General features: G+C 43.5%; 1 protein-coding gene across 28 annotated transcripts in view; it reads right to left on the bottom strand.

The window, feature by feature from the left end:
* Positions 1-13,789, bottom strand: part of ZBTB20 (zinc finger and BTB domain containing 20) — an 899,572-nt gene that overhangs the window by 24,322 nt on the left and 861,461 nt on the right. For all 28 annotated transcript variants that reach the window (XM_079767021.1, XM_079767031.1, XM_079767032.1 and 25 more), the window contains one exon: positions 10,784-12,388. In XM_079767021.1, the coding sequence (XP_079623147.1) occupies positions 10,784-12,388 (1,605 nt within the window). The remainder of the gene's footprint in view (positions 1-10,783; positions 12,389-13,789) is intronic.

The following is a 13,789-nucleotide window of genomic DNA, read 5'->3' as shown; positions in this document are numbered from 1 at the left end:
AAAATATAGTCTGATTCATTAATGGACCCCTCTTGATTGGAAAGATCCAGTCCTTCCTGGCCTCCTGTGTGCTGAGAAACCTTGCTTTAAGGTGATGCCAGGGAAGTCTAGAGTTTCCTGTTTCCCTGTGTCAGAAATGGCTTTCTTGGAAAGCTACAAGACATTCCCCACTAAAAGTCTTCCAAGGCCATCCTGTGGAGAAAAGGAAGGGCTACTTTAAGGGGGTCCTTTTCAGTGTCATCATTAGGGGATTTATATGTGTTTCCCATTAACGTTATCAAAAAATACACGAACTAAGAGAGAGGGAAGATCTTTGGAGACATGGGGTTCTTTACAACCTTTGGGAACTAAACACAGCGATCACGTAGCTCAGCTCTCCATTTCCAGTATTCTGTTCAGTAAACACGCTCATGCCTTGATTTTAGGCCTGGCAAATATTGGCCAACATAGGAATAAGTCATTCTGAAGAGCTACACTTTCAAGTTTATCTAATTTAGACAGAAAGCTTCCTAAAACACAACTTAAGAGTTAATTGGCTCTTCTGTCTTGACTTCACTGAACTGCAGATAGGCCTCGTCCAGTGTGGAGGCTGGGTAGGTGGTGAACAACACGATGCTCTCAAATGGTCCTGCTCCAATCCAGGCCCCAACATATGGCCCACCACTCTGACAAACCTCCAATGCCTCTGAGGTACACAGTCCTACTTACCTCACTGTGCTGGTGTTGACATAAAAAAAACATGTGAAATCACTTTGCAGACCACCAAGAGTGGTGTGGGAATACTTGCACGGTATTCTTATTACAACACTACCCTCCCTCTCTCCGCTGCCCATTAAATGTTTCCATATGCTTTTTGTGAACTCTTGGGTCAATTTTAAAAATAGTGTTCTCCTTTACTCTCAGTCTGTTGGCTGGAACTCTTCTTTCCCTTCAGTTTACTGCTTTGTTTGTTGTTGACTTAAGAAACCGAACTATCGAGCTTGTTAAAAAACAGTAAGGTAAGTATAAATATTGTCAATGAATGGCCACATGAGGTGTTCTGATATAAGTAAACGTCCATAGACCTGTGACATCTCTTTGGATAAAGAGAGACTTGTTTTTCTTGTTAGTACTGTTTGTTCTCAGCTCTGCTCTTGACAGGTGAGATGAACTACATTACGGTGTTTCCATCTCCCACCTCACTTCTGATTTCCCACCTCAAAGAAGTAAGTCCTTCTATGTACTCTCCCACAATCGAGCCTAAAGACCCCAAAGCCTTTGAAGTTCTTTCAGGTAATATTTCAACATCTGGACAATGCATCACGGTAGGGAATCTAAGTCTTAAATTTGAGTTAACTTCAATTAAAATTTGCACCTTTGTGTTTCCGTTCCCCCCCATTAGGTGTCATAGTAATAATGGCGATGAAAACGCTCACCATGTTTGGGTGCTTAATATGTGCCAGACTCTGTGCTGGTGCTTTACGCTCATGATCTGTTTTATGGAAGTTTATCCTACCAGACAGCTTCTTCATTGTGTTTGTAAACACAAAAGGATACGTTTCAAAGCACAGGATCGTAAGAAATGGCTGTTTTGTTCAGGAATTACTCCACAAATTTCTTAATTTCATGGACCTTTGCCCTCTTTTTCCTTTACTTATTCACAAACATTTTGGCCTGCGGCCTGCTCTTCTCAACTCTCTTCTGATTGCCTTTCCCATTTTCTTAATGTTGGGACAGAATGATCCATAGGACCACAGGGTTAGAAGAGAAACATTTGTTTCACTTGTAGACTAAAATGAGGGAATTTCAGGAAGCATCATTCCTAAATGAAGAGTTCTGCCTCAGCATGGTATTTATTTACATAGATACATTTTTTCTTCTTTTGAAACAAGAGACTCTAGGGGAGAGAGTCATGCCTGTTATTTTTAGTTGAAATGTTTCTGTCAGCTGTAAACACGCTTGGAACTCACGCTGGTCTTTGCCTTGCTGGTGCTCTCGGGACACTTTCTAGAGGCCATGATAGGCCAGCCAACTACCTTTTAAAAGATGTCCACTTGTCACCTTTAATGGGACATACGCCTTCTTAACTTCCAGATGGTATTTGGCTGCTAGGAAGTTAAAACTTTGTCTATGTTAAAGAGCTCTCACTCTTTGAAACTTTTACCTTCTAGTGCCTTTTTCCTCCAGGCAAGGTCACTGATGAAGGCTTTTTACTCTCACACCCTTCTCACCTGCCTCTAGGTTGTTTCTTCACAGTTGTCAGCTTTCCCTTCATAGCGCAGATCTGTATGGAGTTTGCATGCGCTGAGTGGTGTTTTGGCAGTTAGTTACCTGTGCAACCCTGGGCTTTCTCAGTGTCCTCATCTCTATGGGTGTGTGTCCCTTCTGAAAGGGAGGAGCAGGATGGAACCCCTGTCACGGTCCTTTGCAGATTTGGTGGCTTTCTGCCCACCTCGGCCCACCACCCCTGAGGATTCCAGTCCCGGCCTCGTCAGTGTCTGACCTGCTTAAATCCCTCAGTGCATCCTCAGTCCTGCATTTTAAATGGGGCAAAGTGTGCTGTTCCCTTCCCTGCCACAGAAAATGGTATCACAGTTAATCAGGAGACATGTTTGCAAAGTAAGCACTTGGGAGGCCCTTAGAGGAAAGGGACCGTCTTACGAAATGGGGTGTATTTTTGGAGTAGTCGGGTATCCACAAATTTCATTTCTATATGTTTGGCTTTGAAACAATATCACTCAGTGGAAATGGTACTATTTTTCCTTTCCATTATTTCCCTGCACGTGACTTATAGCAATCCCACAGGGGCTTTCAGCATTGTACATGGCAGGGACGTGGGCCGCTGGCTGTTGCTTTGGGTGGAGAAGTGAAGTGAAGATGAGTGAGTGGTGGATGGTTTTCCAGGTCTGAACCTAAGGCCAGAAATGGCAAGTCCGATTTGTTAGATTTAAAGCAAAAACAAAACAAAAAACCCAAAACACCACAGCACGAAGTACAAAACAGACACTAGAATTATAATGTGAGGGGGAAGCTCACATAAGCCCCTTAGCTTTAAATGATCCACTTTGAGGCTAATCAGATGTAGGAATCAGATATGAATTCAATTTCCTTGGCTGGTGACTTGGGCATGTTACTTAACCTCTCTAAGCCTCAGTTTCCTTATCTGTAATTTGAGAGTAATACAGTAAGTACCTGTCTTGTGAAGATATTTTGGAAATTAAAGAGATAAGGCAGCTCAGAGTATGCGACCATTTTAAGAAAAATTCAAATGTTCCCTTTGGCACAAAGGAACTGACGATAAATGAAACCAATGGAGAAACGGACTGTGTGGTGTGGGGAAGCCAACTCAGGATTTGGAAAACAATGTGTCAGATAGTCTATACTGCAGCTATGTAATTCAGAGTTAAAGGTATATAGACTACTCTCAGTTTCTTATGCTAATGGAGAGAAGTGGTGCCGTGAATAAAATGTCAGCAATTAGCATAGACAGAGGATTTCTTAGCAAGCAACAACTGAGCTCTGGGGGATGGAGAAACCAGACAGCAAGCAGAGGAATCGAGGAGGGGGGGGGGGGGGGGAAGAGGGAGGGTAATGTCTTTTACTAGTCTTTACTACTCCAACGAGGGGAGGGTGGTGAACACATAACTTTTCCATAACTTTTCTCCCTTTTTTGATGCATGCTCTCTAAAGAGCCACTTTTCAGCTCCTTCTCATGCACCAGCACTGACACTTTACCACCATGGGGGGTGGAGGTGGGGGAGTGAACAGAGAGAGAGAGCGGAAGAAAGATACTGTTAGGTTAACAGATGCAGAGACTCTGCCCAAAGTTCAGGTAAAAGATATCCTAATGGGCTCAGCCACCCCAATTCGGAATAGTGACCTCTATATTGGGGGCTCAACAAGAACCCATTTATTCTGCTGATTCTTTCTCATTCTAACTAGGCTTTTCCTGGGCTGCAGAAAGGACACTGAATACTTTTCTGAGCGCTGTTCCCACCTGTCTCTCTCATTCTCTAGGCTTCCCCATCTCTTCTCTGGCACAACACCTCCTCAGGTAAGCACAGTGAGGGGTCAGAGGACCAAACCTGGGTGCGTGGTGAGAGAGCGGGCATCAGGGAAGGTGGCTACGGGCAAGGAAAGCAGAAGGCGTCCCTGAAATTACAGGCCCTCTGAATGGGGAAAGTCAAGATTGGAGCAGAAAATGGGAAAGGCTCAGTGACAACAATGGAAAGGTGCTCAGAGGGAATCAGCCCTCACTGACTGCAGTGTCTGCTCTCTACTGAGAAGTCCAGTTGGTGGTGGGCCTGCACACCTGAGGTGTAACCGCCTGCCAGCCTTTCTCTCCAGTTCTGGGATGCCAACCCAGTGTCAGCTTGGCCTATGAAACTCTCTGCTAGGGGAGTGGCATTGCCTCTTGGGGACACACTGCATTCACAAAACATTGGTGGCTTCAATGACAACTAAAATATTTTGGTGTTAAGCAGAATTTTGAAGATCTCAGGGAATTTCACCCATATTACTTGACTTTTCTTACAACTTTAGGAGTAGGCTAGATATTAACCTCCCCAGAAGATGGTATCTCCATTAGAGAGGTATAGTAACATCCTGAAGGTCACTCAACAAGTCAGTAATAGCTGAGAGTATGACCCTAGCCCAGGCAATTTCCTGCTCTCTGGATTCTGCTGCAAAATGTATGATGCTGCTATAATACGTAACATAGATGTTCCTAAATGGTTTGATAACTTACAGCATTTATAGTTAAGTGCTTTTACATAAATTATGTTATTTGGTTCTCAGAGCAACTATGCAAAGTAACTACTATTAAGATCTGTATCTTATGTGGCAAAAATCTGAGGCTCAGATTGATTATGGAATTTACCTAAAGTCACTCAGTCAGAAAGTGGTAAAACTAGTGCTTTCTTACTTCAAACTTTACACTCACTCATTATTCCATAGCTTGATATAATTAAAAATCCAACCTCTGTTTGAGAATTATCATTTTATTATTTTGATTTCACTATTCTTATTCTATTGATGACATTGTTATGTTACTATCATTGCTATATCTATGTCAAGTTCATGCTGAAATTGCTGAGCTTCTCAAAGTAAAAAAATTATCATATGTGCAGAGGACACTAACGGGCTAAAAGCCACTGAATGGGCTATTGATAAAATAATCCAGAAAAAGGCCCAAACATCTACCATTTGTTAGTGAAGAAAACGTAAGTGGGAATACAGACACAATATATTCCCTAGCAAATAAAAATGAAAAAGGAGCCGAAACCGGTTTGGCTCAGTGGATAGAGCGTCGGTCTGCGGACTGAAAGGTCCCAGGTTCGATTCCGGTCAAGGGCATGTACATTGGTTGCGGGCACATCCCCGGTGGGGGGTGTGCAGGAGGCAGCTGGTCGATGTATCTCTCTCATCGATGTTCCTAGCTCTCTATCCCTCTCCCTTTCTCTCTGTGAAAAATCAATAAAATATATTAAAATAAAATAAAATAAAATAAAATAAAATAAAAATGAAAAAGGAGAAAAGAAATTCAAGCCTTGCTGAGAAAATAATGCATTTATGTATATGTTCCTTAAATTAAATTCTTCTGGACATTTCTGAACGTTCATTCACTTACTCAACAAATATTTTTTAAGCAACTACATATGCCATACTTAGACTAAAAAATACTGTTTATCCAAAATTCAAATTTCACTGGGTATCCTGTATTTTTTTTTCCTGAGTTTGATAACCCTAGACCTGGTGGTAAATAAATATCTTGAATAACATCTTGGTCAGCCTTATTATATGTGCAATTTGTTATATAGAGCAGTAAGAACAAAAAGAACATGATATATGAAACATGTTCACGTCCACAAAGAGAACAATATATAAATGTGCAAAGCATTTTTGCATTATTTCTATGGAGGTATGTAACACAGTAAGTAAACTACTCTAGAAATAGACCACTTTTCCTTTTGGAAGTGATTAGACATTATCAGAGAAGAATTTGATTCATTCATTGATCAATATTTGTTGAATGTTTATTGTCTACTAGACGCCCAATACATGAAATTTGTGCAAGAGTAGACCTTCCTTTCCCCAGCTGCCAGCACCAGCTTCCCTCTGGCACCTGGGACCCGGGCTTCCCTTACAGCCCTGGCTTTGTCCGGAAGGTCGTCCGGAAGGATGTCCGGTCTAATTAGCATATTATGCTTTTATTATTATAGATTATTATAGATAAGGTATTATGCTGAGTATATTTGAAGTATAAGATATATATATATTTTTATGTATCTTTTACATATATATATATAAAGTTGTTTCTGTTCTCACAGAGTTTACATTCTAATGGGAAGGTGTAAAGAAACCCACATAACGGAAAAATAGGTCAGCCTGTTATGTGACAGAAGGAGTACTTGTGCCACGGTACCTGGGCAGTTTGAGAAACTTAGCTTACCTCTCATATGAGAGATACCTGCTTCCATAATGAAGTCAAGCTGCTATCCATAACTCCATGTTACTTTTTCCAAACACATGGATTCTTATGAGTGGTATTTTAGAGAACAATGCTATGTAACAAAAGCATCCAGATGTCATCCTCTTGATCAACCCTAGACCATCTAGGGAAGTGATTCTGAACTTGTGATGCAGGGTTCATTAAAACAAATTCTGGGTCCCATCCCCAGAAGTTCTGATGCAGATCTGGGTTGGACCAGAGAACTTGCATGCAGCTGGCATGGGCTCACACTTCCAGAACCAAAGTTATCCTTGAATTTTTCCTGTTGCTTGCCTTCTAATCCACACTGACACCTCCATGTCCCCAGTCTTTCCCTTCCATTCCCATTCCTCTGACTTTTGTTTTTTTCTCTTGGGAGGAAGCATAGAGGAGTCCTGCTTTGTTCCACGGAAGGATGTTTTGTGTTATCTTTGTTTTTTTTCTCTGATTCTCTTAACTCTTGGTGTCCTTCCTCACACATTTTTTAAAGATGCTGTAAAATGAACTGAGGAACTCCTAGAAGAGATGAAGTTCTACTATGGTTTGTTTGGCAGAAGAAAGAGCAATTAGGTGAGAGATTTTCTTTTACTCTTAAAATAATCCTTAAGAAATCAGGGAAAAAATGTTCATTTTATGAAGGCAGTTCAAGGGAAACCCAAGGAGTATCACATTGCCTCAGCATTTGAATTCCATGGAGGAAGGAAACATGTCGAGAGCTTATTATTCAGAGGTTGGATACAGAGCAAAGTAACTTAATGTCTCCTGGGAGGAGGGGATAAAGTAATAATGATGATAATCTTTTTAAACATTAAGTAGTACTTTACCTTTCATGAAAAGCTCTCCCATGCATCATACCTTTACAGCTACTCAAATGGCAGACAAATTATTATTTCCATTTTAAACTCAAAGAAACTGAGGGTTATGAAATTAAGTGGCTTGCGTAAGGCCACAATTAGAGAAACCAAACTCAACCCAAATAATCTAATTCCAGTACAATCATCTTTCACTTATGTCCTCACTCTGTTTTAGTATTATAATCATTTTGGAATATGCTTTATAACCAGGACTTCCTTGGTTCTCTAAGGTAGAGCTTTACTCCAAAGTAAATACCATAGACTACTTATTTGTCTCAAACACTTCAATGAATATGTGGCTCATTAACATACAGCTACACAGAATTTTACTTGGAATCCAATTTCAAAATTGATTTTCTGCAGTCGTTGAAAGCAAGTATCACTTACACTAAACCTTGGAGCTACTGAAATGCAAAGCCAGTTACCATGCATAGAGTTGTGATGCCAAGGGCCCACATTTCTTTTCATTGAGCTCTGTTAATACTATTTATTGGCAGGATTCTTTTCGGTTACACTACTGGTAAGAACACCAAATCCATTCCTACTCTGCCAGGTATCCCCAGTACTTTCTAGAGTCTTTCTAGACCAACCTTTGGACTTTTTGCTCTAAATTTTTATCATTTCTACTGGGCTTCTGTGAAGTTGGGAGGCCCCACTTTCGTGATGTTTTCCCAAGAAATTTAAGAGAACTTTGTTTTAAAATGTGGGCCACAGGGAACCCAGGTCCTGCATTACTTCCATAGACCAGGCTGTCTGCCTTTTGAAAATCTAGACCACTTATTCTTAAACTTTGTTAGTTAGGTTATGGTCTCCTTCAGTGAGAAAGAGTCTTGATAGATAGATGGTCCTTCCGAACTGACATGCCAAATAATTCTGGGATGAAAGAGAAGAGTGTTGTTTCTTTTAAATGAGGTGCTAGAGTGATATATGTACATTATTAATTGTTCTCAGATATGGCCAAGTTATACACAACAATACAAATACCTTCATAATTTACTGAGGACTCTCATAGTCTACTACATATCCAAAGGCTACACTTTAAGCATTACTTAGATTTATAAAATGATTTTACTTGTAGCTTTTGAACCTATGATGCATAAATGTGCAAACCCATTGCTGGTTTTCTTATGGGCAAATCTACTTATTTGGGTTAACCACAGAATTCTCTGGTGAATCCATTGGATAAATGTGTTTATGCACCAAAAAGACAATTTTTGGTAGTACACTGAAATTTTTATGTTGCAAATTTAAAGCCTTATTTCAATATGTGATCTACTAGAATGTGCGAATTTCATCTCTGCTAGGTCTACTGGAAGAGACACACAGAAGGAGAGAATCGAAATGTTTATTCAAGACCAGCAAAGTCAAGTTTGGCTAAGAAGAAACTTCCACAAATGGTCTCTTTTTGCCCTTAATCCTTAGTTTTATGGTTTATAAGACAGCTATTTAGAGAAGGAAAGAACATAAACTATGTGAGAGTACTCTGTAAACCATAAATTGCCACATAAATAAAAATATTACTATTTGATTAATTTACCAAATAATGATGATACATACCCATACCACATGAAACATTTCCTTGGTTGATCTCAGGATATTAGTGCATTCACATTTACCCCAAGTAAACATCATGACTCACCACTACCTGATTTTCTCCCTAAATTCAGCAGTGCATCAGTATGTTCTTTAGGAGGTGTGAAAACTGTCACCTTTACAAACAACTCATTTGCATAAAGGTACGTACATGATGTCCTGACTTAAGTTGAACTGCAAAGGGGAAAAGTTCACTTTAATGTTCTAGTGTAGCTGCTCCCTTCCTTGTTGTGCACCTTGTATGAGTCTGTTGCTCTGGCTATTCTTGCTAGCTGATCTGAGAAACAAGGTTGCTTTGAGAAACTAATTTGATTTCATGTATTGTATGTAATTCAATGTGTAACTTTCCCCTGGCAACATATTTATCACTTAACAGGGATATTCTGGAACCACAGGTTTACCAGAAGAGTGACTCTCATAAGCAGAATTTCAAAAATAGTGGTCATTGTTGGAAAAGGTATTTTTAGGGATAAGAGACTCTATGAGAAATCTTATCACATATGTGGTCCCTAATATGGAAGATATTCATGGTTCTTGCTTCTGTGTCTGTTCCATTATGGAGCTAGGAAAGAGCACTAGCTGGGAGGCCAGATCTTAGCTCTAGAATCAGAATCCAGGGATGAAATACCATCTTGTCCACCTACTCACCTGATGATTGAATCGCTTCTACAACATCCTTAGGAAATGATCATCTAGTCTCTCCTTGAACACATCTAATAATTATAGGAACTCACTCCCTCTGGAGGCTGTCTATCCCATCTTAGAGCGGCTCTGACTGTCAACAGTCATTTTATTTTGTGGAAAGAATCTCCTTATTGTTTCCAGTCATTGGTCCAGTTCTACCTTTTGGCCCCAAACAAAACAAGCTTACTCTCTCTTCCCTCCCAACCATTTACATAAACTTAATAGTGCTAACAACAGCTATCACTTACAGAGTGCTTATGTGTTAGGAATTATTTTTAATAACTTCAATACAGATTAATTCATTTAACCCTAAAAACAGCACTAAATTAAAGATCTATCACTACTATTGCCATTATATTGACAAGGACGCTGGAGTATAGAAAGGTTAAGTAATTTTCCGACGGTGACAAGTGCAGTAGACACTAAATCTAAATTCAAACCGAGCTCCAGCTTCACTACTACATTATGCTGTCCCTGAAGCTGGACTGGGGATGGCTTATATGATGCCCCAAGTCTTCTGCAGTCTGAGCATCCCAGGCCCTTCAACTGTGATTCATATGCTAAGGTTTTGCGTCCCCAGTAACACTGCTCTGAATTAGCCTACTGTCCTTTTAAAAGGTAGTACCCAGAACAGACTGTGGTCTTAGATGTTGAAATGGAGAATACGCAATAGAAAATAGAGTGAGTCTATCACTCCTCTTCATTTCAGGGACCACAAATGCAGCTTAAGCTTGCATCAGCCTTGCTGTGGCCTCTTCAAGCTAATGGTTCATATAGAACTTACTGCAGACTAAAACCCTCATTCCTGCGCTACCTAATGACTTTTGTCTGTAAAATGAGATTACTGTAGTATAGGATCTCCAAGGACTTTTTCAGTTATAAGCATCTTGAGTCAAAGTTCAATGTATTTAAAGGATGTTGTGCCTGTCAATTCTTTATCAGGCTTTTCCCCCTTTAGCCCTTCTCCATAAAGGGTTTCTGTGATTTTGTCTTTTGGTGGCAGGATGCTTTGTTTCTGTGATGGGGGCACAGTTGGGACTTCTAAAGGATGGCTTACAGTGGCGTCTCCTTAAAAATCTGAAATGTGATTCCAAATCTTCCCTTCTACCTGCTGTCCTGCTCCTCCCTTCCCACTGTCCCCTCACACCCACCCACTGCCAGATTTCCGGGGGCCTGCACTCACCTGTGTGGACAAACATGTGCTTGACGTAGTTCTGTTTGGCGGTGAAAGTCTTGTTGCAGAGAGTGCACTCGTAAGGCTTTTTTTCGCCCTGCCCACTGGCTGTGCTGTGGCCTGCAGATGGGGCCAGGGGCTGTGGCGCTGGCAGCTGTGCAGTAAAGGTGGACAGGCCGGGCTGGGACACTGTCACAAACTGGGTCTGCTGACCTGTCAGGGGTTGTGGCAGGCTGAAGAGGAAAGGCTTGGGGCCGCTGCCTGCGGGCTGGGTAGTGAAGAGGGCCGGCAGGTAGGTGTTGCCGGCTGTGCCAATGACCTGTGTGTTGCTGGTCAAGGTCAGAGGCATCCTCAAGTTGCTGGTGAGGGTTTCTGTCTGGCGTAAGTAGAGCTGGGTACCTGGCAATGGCTGCCCGATGGACGTGTTGACCGAAGGCTGCTGCAGGACGCTCTTGTCGGAGCTGTTGCTAACAGTGATGACCGTGTTGTCCATCTCCGCCTCATTGCTTCTTTCTGGAGAGGAGGCGCCTGTCTCTAGCTGGTGTGGCTGCGCACCACCTTCTGCAGGGGCTTCCGAAGCCTGCTCAGGTTGGGCGGGCTCAGCCTGGCCTTCCCGCGCTACCCCAGGCCCGAACTGCTGCTCCACGGAGTCGGGCTCGGTGCCTATGGAGGAGCTGACGCCCGAGTCGAAGCTTTCACCCTTGGGCTCACTCTCGGTGCCCTCGGCCTGGTCGGTGTCTTCCGTGCACTCCTCGGATTCATTGCGCTCCAGAATCTGCACCCTTTGCTGCCCATAGTAGTCGTAATCGTCCTCCATCTCCTGCTTGATGTGGATATTGCCGACCAGGGTCTGGATGCGCACAGGCCGGGGCTGCTTGCGGCAGTGCGTGGTCTCTGGGGTGGTGGACAGGTAGCGCTCCATCTGCTGCGAGCGCTCATGGATGCGCGTGATCCAGCTGGGGTCTTCCATGTGGTGGTCGCGGGGCAGGCCGAGCGCGGTCTCGTGGTGGCTGACCACCGCGCCGCTGTAGAAGGAGCGCTCGCCGCTGCCGTTCTGCATGGAGCACGCGTAGAGCGCCGAGTAGATCCTGTCCACGCTGTGCTGAGAGTGGCTCTGAAGGTAGCCGGACTCCGTGTCGCTGCTCTGACCCGATGTGCCTGACTCAGGCGTGCCCCGCGGTGTGTCCTGGCCCGAGTCCTGGATCCCCGGGAACACATCGCCCACATTCTGGGACACGATGCGCGTGCACTCGTCGATGACTGTTTTGATCTGCAGGATGCTGGCGGCCGTGAGGATCTGCAGGGCTTCCGACTGCGAGACGCGCAGCACGCCGCTGTACATGAAGTCAATGAGCTTTTGCACCGACTGCACCGACACCACGGACGGGATCTCGATGTCGCTGTAGCCCAGCAGCAGCTTGTCCTGGAAGAAGGGGCTGCCGGCAGCCAGCACGCAGCGGTGTGCGCGCAGCATGCTCCCGTGGATGCGCACCGTCACGTCACAGAAGTGGCCACGGTTGCGCTGCTCGTTGAGGGTCTCGAGCACGGAATTGCTGAAGTTGTGAAGGTTGATGCTGTGAATGCGCTCGGTCATCCCCTTGCAACTGATGTCACCTGCGCGGCAAGACAGACAAAACAGAGCGTGGGTCAGAGCTAGCTGACGGCCTTCCTGACACCGGGGTCTCAGGTGGGAACTGCTCATGGCTCCTACAAGCACCCCCTTGGCAGACACAAAAGGGCTCTGTGAGAGATGGACAGGATTTGCACAGAGGTCACGCTTCAGGTATGATGTCCTATGGGAAGAAGTCCTTGAATTGTGTCCCAACAGTGTCCCAGCTATTTTGAGGTATTGAATGGAACTAAGAACTGGAAGACTTCTTCTCAAGGAACAGTACCACGTTGGACAGGCCTAAGTCCATGTCCTTTGGGAAAGCTTTTATTTTCCCTAACTTACCGAAGTTCCTTATTTTATTCATAAACTACAACAATATTCATAGTAAAAAAATAAATTTCCTTGCTATTAATTTATGGGGCATATTCCCCAAACCCACACCATGTATGCAAAGATTCTTGGAAAAGTCAACCCAGACTAAGATGTTCACCCAACAGCTGCTACCACATTTTCCAATAAAGGGATCAGTTATAGAATGCAACCTGCCAGCTTCAGGGGCATTTGCCTGCTACTTTCTATATCTACAGAACATTCTAACGATGACATTTTTCTTGTCATCTCTGACAGTCAAAACTTTCTAGGGTGGCTGTATGCAATGTGATGATTTTCTGAATTTTCTGAGGCTTAATGAGGAAGGAATGTTGAAGAGGTCAGACAGAGATGGCAACATTGATCTGGGAGACTGGCCTGCACTCGGTGATCATATTGACCATTCCAACTGGGAACTGTGAGAGGAAAGGAACACTGTTAATAATAAGTTGGGATAGCAGGACTAAACCAGGAGTGGGATGTCTGAACACCCTAGGTAACTGGGTGCTCCAGGTACTTGCTAGAGGGAAATATCAAACACTCCTGGTAGGAAGGCAACGGTCAGCTCTGCAGAGGCAGTGGACAGCCTGACTCATCACCATCTTTATGCCCCGGGCTGTGCAGATGAGGGATAATGTTAGTGACATTTGGGTCACAGATTGAGAAAGAAAACAGGTGGCTATAACAATTAGCCTTAGGGCTTCCTCCTTGTTCTACCTTACCTCTCAAATGGCTCTACAGAATCCCTCTCTCCAAACCACTCTTCAGTCAGATTCCCCATTCTTGCTTCCTGACTGAATAGACAGCTTGAGAGAGGGAGACCATGTAAGTGGGCTTTCAAAACCAGGTGGCACAAGTACTATTGACTGTTGGCCTGTGACCCAGCTCGCTGTGTCTTGTTGGACAGAACCCCAGAGGTAATAGCCTGCAGACAGCTCCTCAGGGTCTTTCCCCTCTACCTTCAGAGAGAGGACTAGCGCAGGGAAGTCTGAGCTCAGCTAGAAGTTCTACCTTGCCTCACTCAATTTCCTCAC

Source organism: Cnephaeus nilssonii (assembly GCF_951640355.1).
Source record: "Cnephaeus nilssonii genome assembly, chromosome: 3".
Taxonomy (NCBI): Eukaryota; Metazoa; Chordata; class Mammalia; order Chiroptera; family Vespertilionidae; genus Cnephaeus; species Cnephaeus nilssonii.
Note: the sequence above shows the minus strand (reverse complement) of the source record. Positions and strands in the feature narration are given on the sequence as shown.